Source organism: Lepisosteus platostomus, chromosome 1, assembly GCF_059453375.1.
Source record: "Lepisosteus platostomus isolate fLepPlt1 chromosome 1, fLepPlt1.hap1, whole genome shotgun sequence".
Classification (NCBI taxonomy): domain Eukaryota; kingdom Metazoa; phylum Chordata; class Actinopteri; order Semionotiformes; family Lepisosteidae; genus Lepisosteus; species Lepisosteus platostomus.
The window spans coordinates 60037148-60049060 of NC_142611.1; the positions used below are offsets into that span (position 1 = coordinate 60037148).

The 11913-nt window shown below is 33.7% G+C and overlaps 1 protein-coding gene across 5 annotated transcripts in view; it reads left to right on the top strand.

The window, feature by feature from the left end:
• The window catches only part of gria2b (glutamate receptor, ionotropic, AMPA 2b), a 73155-nt gene that overhangs the window by 55867 nt on the left and 5375 nt on the right, over positions 1–11913 (top strand). For all 5 annotated transcript variants that reach the window (XR_015938665.1, XM_088633257.1, XM_088633256.1 and 2 more), the window contains exons 7-13: positions 806–973; positions 1196–1300; positions 1644–1751; positions 1974–2180; positions 2551–2918; positions 5422–5620; positions 11007–11254. Coding sequence is in view for 4 of the 5 variants with exons in the window: in XM_088633257.1 (XP_088489383.1) it covers positions 806–973; positions 1196–1300; positions 1644–1751; positions 1974–2180; positions 2551–2918; positions 5422–5620; positions 11007–11254 (1403 nt within the window). In the remaining variant the exon portion in view is untranslated. The remainder of the gene's footprint in view (positions 1–805; positions 974–1195; positions 1301–1643; positions 1752–1973; positions 2181–2550; positions 2919–5421; positions 5621–11006; positions 11255–11913) is intronic.

The window sequence follows — 11913 nt, forward strand, 5'->3', positions numbered from 1 at the left end:
ACACATCATGAAGATATTTGAACAGGTTATCCTAGGTTATCTATGGCAACATCTGACTGATCTCTGCAGTTTGCATATCAGGCATGTATTGGTGTTGAGGATGCAATCCTCTTTATGCTTAGAGAGTATACTCCCACTTGGAAAAGGCCAGGTTTTTGTGTGTAAGAATGGATCCCTGATGCACCAAAGAGAGGTTTAGGAAATACTTTTTACCCACGGTGATCTATCTGAATAGCTCCAAAACTTTCTAAGATTTTACCTTGGACTTTTAATGTTTTTACTGTTCTTCTTTTAAGAATAGTGTACTTCATAGTTTGATCAAGTGTGTCAAAGCTATGCATTATAAAGTAGGTCTGTTTATGGAATGGCTGTCATGTATGTATAGTGTTATTGTGATTTTTATATCTGTGGGTTTTGTTGGACACTTAATTTCGTATCATATTGTAACAGTGGTTAGTCAGCTGACAAAAATAATACAGTCAAAATAATGTTGACTTTATCTTACTAACAAAAAAGGTAGGCAGCGAAACAGCATACAGCACTCATTATATTTTACATATATTATGTAGTAGATAAAAATCAGAATTATTTCAGGATTTGTAATTCATAATGTAACACATATACAGTAATAACTGAGAACTACAGTAAATTTCTAAAAACCTGTTATTGTAGAAAGGTTCTTACTTATGTATGCAATCGGGGGAATGTGAGGCAGTGAAGTTTATCATTATTCTACATTAATGTATTACTATTAAAAACACATTTTGCCAGGTTTGTAATGTTGATTTTCTTGTTATTCTTGCAGTACACATCTGCCTTGACCTATGATGCTGTGCAGGTAATGACTGAGGCTTTCCGCTATCTGCATAAGCAGAGGATAGACATCTCCAGAAGAGGCAACAATGGGGATTGTCTTGCGAACCCTGCTGTACCCTGGGCACAAGGAGTGGAAATTGAAAGAGCATTGAAACAGGTGAATTGTAACCACAGAATTTCAGTATGTAGTAATGTGTAATGTGCCACAGTAGAAGAGGAGGATTTTAGGCTCCATAAATCCCAATGGAATATGCTCTTCTTAATGGCCTGAGATCCAGTGATTACATAACAGTATATAAAAATAAAATCTTTGAAAGCTAAATAAATGTGCTTTGCTTTGACAATATGGTATGCTTTCATTTTTTATTCTGTCACCCAGGTCCATGTGGAAGGTTTGACAGGAAACATTCAGTTTGATCAGTATGGCAAAAGAGTGAACTACACAGTTAATGTTATGGAACTAAAAAATAGTGGACCGGTGAAGGTAAGATGGCCCATTTAGAAGGAAATGTATAACCATGTTTTTCTACAGATGTATAGACTTTTTCTCCAGGTGTCAAGTGACACCATAATAATCTAATACTGCACAAATGAAAAGCTTAAGACATATTTACTTAAGTCACAGCAAATATGTTTTCTGTTTTGTTTGATACATTTTGAACATCAGAATACAATCACTACTTAAATATCATTTGAATGGCAACTTAGAATATAGCTTAGTAACTCAGAAGGATTGGAAAATAACTGCTAACATGTTTTATCAGTTTGCAAAAATTTGGTAGGATGTTGTAAATATAAAGCACTATGATAATTATCTCATTTTTCAGATTGGATACTGGAATGAAGTTGACAAAATGGCTGTTACAAAACCAGACATTCTTCCAAATGAATCTATGGGATTGGAAAATAAGACAGTCATTGTGACCACAATTTTGGTGATTCTTTAAATGTTTTTTTTTAATTAAAGTCTTAAGATGAATGCATTTATCTTATGTATTTTTCATTAAATACTTATTGACTGTATGCTTAAAGAATTTGGCTTGTATACCATTATCATATTTTAGTTTTTATCTGGTAAAATTGTATTATATTTATTAGAAAGTTTTATTTATCATACTGCATTGAATATATTGCATTTTTTAAACTTCCCTTTTCAGGAAGCACCTTATGTGATGCTTAAGAAAAATGCTGACCTCTTTGTCGACAATGATAGGTATGAAGGTTACTGTGTGGATCTTGCTGCAGAAATAGCAAAGCACTGTGGTTTCAAATACAAGCTCTCCATAGTAGGAGATGGAAAGTATGGAGCCAGAGATGCTGAGACTAAAATCTGGAATGGAATGGTTGGAGAATTAGTGTATGGGGTAAGAAAAACACAGAAAAACAGTCTCTTTGACATTTATAGTTCAAGTTGATATACTGTTTAAAACACTACTGTATTGCTGCATTGTTTATAGAATTATAAAATTTTGACATACGTAATGTTGAATTCATACTTTGCAGATTTGACAAAATTTTGAATAAAGTTAGTGCCTAGTGCCTTCAATTTGTTATATGTGTTATATACATACGTTTTATATAATTACAAGCTCAGTAATAGTAACGTTTTCTCTAATAATATCATACAGTGAACTTTCTCTCAATTTGTTGTCCTGTCTGAGATTAGTAAATTCGATTCTGGGCTTTGTGTTTAACATTATTTTTGTCTGTATCCTCTTTTCATTCTGATTACAGAAAGCTGATATAGCAGTTGCTCCATTAACCATTACCCTGGTGAGAGAAGAAGTGATTGACTTTTCAAAGCCTTTTATGAGTCTGGGAATTTCCATCATGATTAAGAAGCCTCAAAAATCCAAGCCAGGGGTGTTTTCCTTCCTAGATCCCCTGGCATATGAAATCTGGATGTGCATCGTGTTTGCTTACATTGGGGTCAGTGTGGTTCTCTTCTTAGTCAGTCGCTTCAGCCCCTATGAGTGGCACACCGAGGAATATGAAGATGGACAAATACAAACTAACGAATCAACAAATGAATTTGGGATATTTAATAGTCTCTGGTTTTCTCTTGGTGCCTTTATGCAGCAGGGATGCGATATTTCGCCAAGGTTGGTCTCTCAAACGTTTTAACTTTGTGCATCTGCGGTCCTTGTCTGATGCCATGGTGCATATATGTTTGCCTCCTGGAAATCCATTCCTGGGTGACTTTTCTCCCATGGATGAAGCTCTTTGTTCCCTAAGAGCAAAGGTTATGCCTAGAAACTGTCCCTCTTAAGACAAAGAGCATATACAGGACAAGAAATACCAGATTGATGTGTTGATTTCACGTCAATTGAATATTTCTTCTGTGAACATATATACACCATGCCGAGACCGTAAGATGCACGAGGTTGCTGTCATTTCCTGTCCTCTTGGAGGGGTACCGTGTTTTTGCTGCATATTCCCATTTTACGGTCCACGGTCCATGGGTTTATATACAGCAGGTGCTATCAGAATCAACAATACAGTAGCACAAAAATAGCGTAGCAGTACCCTCCCTCTTGCCTTTAATTTAACATTTTCTTTCCAGTTGTGTATACCTTCTGCTTCCTCCTATTTTACTAAAGGTAATAACTACACCATTGAATCTCCTGCTGAGTTGGTTTAAACAAATATGGTAAGCAAAGCCTCTCATGCACTTTGTTTCTTGACATCACATGATGTCCAGTCACACAAAGTATGTTAAGTACATACAAAAGATAACTAATACACAATCTTACCGTATCTTATTGGTTAAAAGTACAAACTCTTTTTCTTTCTAAGTGTGGCCTTGTAATGTAACCTTAAAAAAAAACATTTATTGCTTTCCGCACAAAGTACTGTCATAATCACCAGATGATGACCTCCTAAGGGTGTTTAAGTGTTTTTTTAAACACCACTTTTAAAAATAAACTTACTTTATACGGGTAAAAGCAGATATCACGTACATTTAGTATTTACTTATTATGTTTGGTTGTTGGCCAATATTTTGTCTACACACAAAAATATTTATTTGAAGATCTGAAATTATATTTTTAGAAGCAACATTGTACATCTATATTCTATGTGAGTTTATTACAGAATTCCGAGATGAAGGTTAGATTCTAATCTCACCTACTTCTGCTCTCCTGCACACATGTATATACAGTATACACACTTCCCTTTATGCATCTCTTTCACACCCCTCTTGCCACACCAACTGCACCCTTACAGCAGCTCCCTAGCTGTCAGACCAAAAAGAATTCTACCATTCTCAAGTTATGTGAGTTACACCATATGTTTTCCTTTATCACATTCACTCATTCCCTAAGATCTAACATAATTACTGAAATTAGTTGTTTTGGCTAAAGGCAGTTTAATATTTCACTTACTACCTTTCTCTTCATTAAATATTTTCCTTGCTTAAACATTTTGTTAACATTTTAAGTATATCACTTAGAATTACTTTGATTTGCATCATTTATTTAAGGTATCTTTTATTTTCTGTGGAGTAGTACATGTCAAGGTGGTTAAATGATCAATATATTTCAAACTCTCAACAAGGAGTTCAACATTGTTATTTCATCATTTTATATTGATTTTTTCTATTTAATTGTCAAGAAGATAAAGGCTAATTAACATACATTTCTTTAAACTTGGTATATACTTTGTGTTTCATTGTATTAAGCATTTTCTTTTATAAAATACAAAACAATCACTGTATTTATAGGCTTTTTTGCATATAGGTATAAGCTTTTCATCTTTAACAATATACTACGTACTTGAGGTAAATGATGTTCATATTTTTATCAGTTGTACTTTTTTCAGGTCTTGTTTTCAGAACAGTACTGTAATCTGCTATTCTTCCATTTTTATAGAAGAGGAGATGGAAAAAAGACACAAATATCAGCATGCTGCGATTAAAGCCTGGAATATTTCTAAGTTTCAATTTATTATCACCATCTATGTGTTGCAGCTGTTTGATTTACCCATAATCACACATATCTCATGAACATTCTTTCTTCAGTCTATAAACATTCAGATTTACATAATAACTCCTTTTTTAACCTTACTGTACCTCCATACCAATAATGGATGTTAGTCATCCTTCATGTATGTTATACTTTAATGTCTAGCTTAGTTTCTCAACACTTTTCCGTCTAATTGCTTAACAAAGCATTACCATTGTAGGACTGTCCTGTCTGATTTAAAATTAATTTTGAATGCTTAAAATGATTTTTGTCTTTTCTAGTCTTCTGTTACACATCTATGAAAAATGTCTCCATCAAAGCTTACTGTCAATACACTGTGATTTAAGAGCTACAGTATGTGGGGAAGCCAGATGTGAATATTGAAAGCTTGCATGTTTGGATCAGAAACATTTTAACATCATAGATAAACAATTGAAACGGTCTTAGCTTCCTTGTGTCATTTATTGCACCAGCTCTTAAACTGTCATATACAGTACAGTAACTTGTTTTACGCTAATTGTTCCCTCTGCGGATTGAATGCTCCTCTTTGCTTATTGTGGCATGGTATAGAACTTATCTTGTCTCTTCTCACTCTTAAGCTCTCTTTTTCATTGTTCTGAATTCATTTCACACTTGTTAATAGATCCCTCTCTGGGCGAATTGTTGGCGGTGTGTGGTGGTTCTTTACCTTGATCATAATCTCATCCTACACGGCAAACTTAGCTGCTTTCCTGACTGTTGAGCGGATGGTATCTCCTATTGAAAGCGCAGAAGACCTTGCTAAACAAACAGAGATTGCATATGGAACTCTGGACTCTGGCTCTACAAAAGAATTTTTCAGGGTAAGAGGTGTTTTAAATTTTAAATAGATGTTTCTCTACAATATACACAGTATAAATCCTGTATATAAAATAGCTTTCTTACAGCAGCCTGCAGCAGTATATAATAACTTTTGTACAGCAGTACAGTTTATTGTCAGTGATGCTTGCATATAAAAAAGAAGAGTGCCACTGTATAAGGTGTATTCATATTAATAGCAATTTTAATATCTGTTGGTGCACTTAGAGTGCAGTACAGTCTGGGTCCTATAGTCCAGATATTGCTGACTCTGGGATAAGTCATAATCAGTTGTGACTAGGATTTCAACCCAAAAATTCCTTCAACCCAACTTTCAAAGATATTTATTGACATTAACCAAAATATTTAATGACTAATAATATAAACTTATAATACACATTCTGGTATTTTTATAATCATTAAAAACACCAGTGGGTTTTTCATAATGATAACATTTAGTGTTTATTAATCTATTAATCTAACTATAATCTAACTTTTAGTAAATCCTTAGTTTTTAAAAAACAGACTTAAGGTTTCTAAGCAGGATCAAATAGATCTGTTTTCTTAAAGTTTGTACCAGAAAGATACAGAATTGAGAAAAACTCAAGAACTGAGAACTGTGAGTAGAAGAAAGGATAGCACTAGGTTAAATGTAAAGGAAAGATGTCAGTTCTCGTCTTTTCCAAAATTAGATCAGCCACAGATTTCTTATTGATCATGTCTGAATGTGACATCTTTTCTTCTTTTTTTTTGCACTACATTTTACTTTAGTTTTCATATATACAAAGAAAAATATGAATTTAGCAATACAAACAAAGCTATAAAAAAGAAAGCATATTAAAAATATTGTATTGAGGGAAAATAGTGGTTATCTCTAGGTCTGTATAGAAGCATATGATTTTCTTAAAGATTCAGACTACACTTCTCAAGAAAGCTGGGAATCATGTTAGTAATCTGAAAAAATAAAGGGATATGTTTAAACTGTTCATTTAAATTGAAAATGATATTACTTTCTAAAGAGGAAAAATGTGTCATTGAATGCTGTGTAGCGATTTGTAAAATAAATAAAATAAAAGTAGGACCTGCCGTCTTGATCTTCAGGAAAACTATTGTCTTGGAAGGGTTTATGTTAAACCCAGTTAGTGTGTACACGCATAACATATACACACATTTTATACTGTATACACAAAGGTTAGAGTGTGGAGCTGTGGCAGCTAGCAAGCTGCAAAGGAAAAGCAGAGTATTTCAATGCTGAAAAGTAAAAGAATGTCAAGAAAACATAATGTAAGTATAGAACAAGCTATTGAGTCATGCTGCTGAAGCTGATACTCCATCTACTTTCAAGAAATGGCTGGATAAGATCAATTACTGTAGTTACGAACTACCAAATGGGCTCGATCAAATGACCTCCTCTTGTTCGCAACCTTATGTTCTTATGTTTCAACTGAAGAGACTATATTGTTGTTAAGTGTGGAATCAACCTCCGTTTATGCCAACCTATATACTGTACACATTTATATACAGGTAGATATATGTACTGTTTATGTAAATTGTTACTAAATAATTCTGTCTTTTCATTATATTAAATTTGTTTGTCAAGCGATTTTAATTGTTTCATCATCTGCTGTATATCCAGTGCCAGATGGTCTATATTGGCTTTAATTACCTCAACGACGAGTTTGTTTTCATTAAATAAACACAACTAATACAGGACTTTTTAAATAACTGATATTTTGAATGACTACTTTTTTTCTTGCTAGGATAAATGTAAATGCTATTAATATATTTTAAAGTGGAGTGTTCATAGAAAATGTAGGTATTCTAAAAATCTTTAAAAAAAAATTCTGAGATGGATTCCATGGGCATATTTTTGTGTACATTTTTGTTTGCAATATTTTTGTTTGCAATATGAATGCATAAGGTTATGCATTCAGAGAAAATAAAAATAAAGAACATATAAAGGAGCCTGCAGGTTTTCACATCTGACATTTTTTAATGTACTGTGTAAGTCCAGTATGTTCTCAAAGTCAGTATACTTTGGTTATATTTTCAAAGCTTTATAACATGAGTTTCAGTTTCTTAAAAAATGTAGACAACGGGCTAAAGAAAAAATATGTCTCTAGCACCTTGAGAGCATACCCCAGCTTGGCTGAATAAAAGTGCCGTAAGGAAGTGAACAATATAGAGAAAGGCTAAAGTTGTGTTATTTACCCACAGCAACGCATATGATTTGTAACACTATATTTGTCAATCATTTGTTTGGTGCAGCCAAAGCTAGGCATTCTGTCATCTTCAGTGGCAGAGCAATGGTTAAAGCTTGTTTAGGCAATCAGGCAGTCCCAGTCCCTTTGGTTCAGATGGAAAAACAGTTCTTTTTATTCAACCGCTATGTGGATTAGATGGTCTATTAGGGTTGTTTGAACTTCCAGTCAATCATGCACATATTCTACGAGAATGCCCCTTTGTGACTAAACTTTAGACCCTGTTTGCAAACAATTTTGAATACAAGACCTGTACCTCAGGATCTCCATACAGGTGTTAATAAAACACTGAGAGAAGGTATAAAACAGATCTTGTGTTTTGTTATAGCCATTACACCAACATTTGAATAAAGTCCTCTGAAAATGCAGTTAGCTATGGTGTTTAAAAATGCTTAACAACCCAAATTCAAAGGAAATGGTGAGGTTATGTGAATTCAGTTCAGGACTGCTTTGTAATGGAAAGGAATTGGGAAATGGTTAAAAAGGAGACAATGAGAAATGTTACTAAGATAAAGAAAAACATAAGTGTAAGAAAACTGAATTTCTGATCTGAGGCAGAAGACATGGAGGTACAATAATTACTTATTAAGGTTAAGATCTGATGCTGTCACTATCAACCGCTGAACCCAAGATTGACGTAAATATGAATTTTTCCTTTAGGAAGTGTGCAGTTTAGAGAAGCTGGTGTGTTCCTATTGCTTTTGTTCTAGCTAGCGAAGAAGTAGACATCACCTGATCATTTAGGTTTCTTCAGTGTGAACTGGCTTTGGAGTTTGCCTCACTATTCCGGTTGAGATCTATGCTACTTCTCCTTGACATACTGGCTTCCTTGGGTCTTGTCTTCAGTAGAACCTGACTTCCAAATTCTGGTTCTTCCAAATTCTTGTTCTTGTCTTGCTCTCTTTATTAGCCATAGACAGACTTCTCCCAGAGTCTTGTCTGCCAGTGTTCTGGTTGGCCAGTTTATACCTGTGTTATGCATATCTTGCATTCAGGAATTTTTATTGCATCCTTCTGGAGATCCTGGCAAAATGTCCTGTATTTGTTAAGACTCATACATTTTTCTGTGTGATTCTCACAGGTTTGATATTTAGATTTCTGAACTCAGGTTTTCCCTATTCATTTGATGCCAATCCAGCATAACACGTTTTTTTCTGATATCGTATTTTAATCAATTTTTTTGTTTACCCTTTTGCTATAAAAGTAATGCGGGATACTGTACCTCATTTTGCTACTAAAAGGGTCACTCGATATTCTAAGCTTGAGTCTTGTGACCCTCAGTCTCGGGAGGATGGATCAAATAATTTATTCTTTGAATTCTAGATTATTTTAGAAGTGCTTGATGCAATCAGAATTCTGACTGTTTTATTATAAATAACTCTTTATGATATTTATGGTACCAAACAAGCAATATCTACAATCATTCAGGAATATATCCCTTGCTTCTTTAGTTTTGTCACAGTTGGTTATATTTTTGTAAGTATAACTTACTCTATGGATTATTTCTATTTAATATAAACCAAGCATGGTGTTCATGGTGCATATGGTACAGTATATATATTGACAATTATAAGGTATTTTTGCCCAGTTTCTTTAAACTGAAATCTAGTCATTTTGATGGGGCTCTTTTGTGTGCCCTCTGAATTTTACTACACCAAATTTAAAATCCAGTCTTCTGGAGCAGGGGGCCTCTTCTCCCAGTAAAGTGTTTTGTCTGTGCAACTCTATCTTTCCTTAATAGGATGATTAACAGTCTCGATCACTTTGACATGTCATTGGGAGAACAGATCCACCGTTATTTAGACATGTGCTGTAAATGGAAGATGCATGCAGACTAAATTGTTAGTAAGAAGTGAGTGCACATACCCTTAATATCAGGTACTATAACTTTACACTACAACAACAGGATAACAGACAACACTATTTCACTAAATTATAAGATGTATTCTTTCAATTAACTCTTGACTTTATTTTACAAATTAGGTCATATTTTAAACTAAAATCTACATCGTTCTGTAATGTGCTTGTACAAGATTATTTTAACTGTGCATTTCCGTCCATCATGGAGTAATAAAACACAATTGATTTACATTTTAAAAACATGATATGTGAAAACATATTTGAACAGCATGCTAAATCCTTTAAACTTCTAATAATCTCGTTTATTGGCTAATTGATATAACCCAGAGAACATTGACAATATGACCTTTAGAATGTTTTTCTACATTGATTTAAACTTCTGTGCATGTCAACTGAAATTCAATAGCAATCATGCAGTACTTAGTGATCCTAACACAGACTGCTAAATGTACAAATAAACTGGGCCCTGAATACATAACAGTAAGGAATGCAGCATCAAATAATAGTTCAGTGGTTGGTTTTGGATACTGTGTATTAAGATCCTCTAAAATGCTGCCTTAGAAGCACCTGAAATATTTACTTCCTTAAAATGTCAAATATACTGCACAATTAAATACTGCACATATATATAAAAGCAACATGCATTTATCCCTTCCTTGTGAAATCCATTCTTTCATATATTTATTTCTTGTTTGTTTTTTACAATGTTTTATAACTGCCTGTCACTGATAAATTCAGTGTTGGATGTTTTGGAATCAACAGCACCAATAGAATTGAATGGTAGCAGCATCACATGGTAAGATGTAATGAGAAAAATCAAAGGCCATTATACACTTAGGAATACATAGTGCTGCTGAATTCTGCTGCAGGGCAGTTAAAGACAGCTATAGCAAAAAGTGAATAAAAAATCAATATCTGAGCAACTGAACGTAATAATGCTTGATGACTGCAAATATCATTCTTTACAGAAATGAGCAGCTGAACAGAAAATTTGAAAAAAATATTGAAATCATTTTCTCTTTAAGAAAGAGATCACAAATAAAAATTAAGCCATTTGTGAACCTAATGGGGGCATACTCGACAGTCCTCTGAACAAAATAACCCTGATAAAAGCAAACAAAGACAGTTTGTAAATGCCAGGGCTGTCAGCTTTATCTTTATTTTCCAGGTTTATTACACAAAGTGGGTTTGTTCACTTTTTTACTTCTTGTGTACAACAGTGCAGTCTGAAAGGAAGAGATAATACAATTTCTTTTTCTTATCTACACAGCGGTCTAAGATTGCACTGTTTGATAAAATGTGGACCTACATGAAAAGCGCAGAGCCGTCCGTTTTTGTGAAGACGACTGCCGAGGGTGTGCTCAGGGTCCGGAAATCGAAGGGGAAATATGCCTACCTGCTGGAGTCCACAATGAATGAGTATATCGAGCAGAGGAAGCCATGCGACACCATGAAGGTTGGAGGGAACCTGGATTCAAAGGGCTACGGCATCGCAACGCCTAAAGGATCCTCATTAAGGTGGGTGGAATAGTATAACAATATGTCCAATGTTGTTATAGTATCCCACCTACCCTGATGTATCTTTGCTAATGTGTGAGGGTTTGTATAAGGAGATGAGGTAACTTAATAACTTAAAACAAAATATAAAATTTATAGAAAATTAAAATAATTGCTGAAAGCAAATTATTTTAAGATTTTAAAGAACATTTTAAAAAAATTTCAATTGCAATAATTTTACTCTTTTAAATTATATTTATATATATTTATATTTAATATTAAATATATTTGACATCATATTTATATTTGATATTATCATATTAACAATGATATTAACAATAATGCCGCATCCCTTTTATCCAGACTTACACAAGTCTTTCTTTTCTAAATGTTATTAAATTCTTGTTTGTTATTTTTATTTTTTGCCTTGGCTTAAACCATGTTTATGTTCCAGGAATGCTTCTATTTTGCTTCTGTTTTCTTCCTTTTTTTCTTTCACTTCACCAATGGGAATGACGTTATTCTTACAAAACAGCCTATTCTCCTTCTGTGCTAATAATGCTTAACTGTTTCAGTACAAGTTCATAGCACACACACATACAGTGCGATACACCCATAAATGTTTTTACTGTCATAGAATTGGATCTAGATTAGAGAAAAGGCAATTTGGCTCTCTCTAT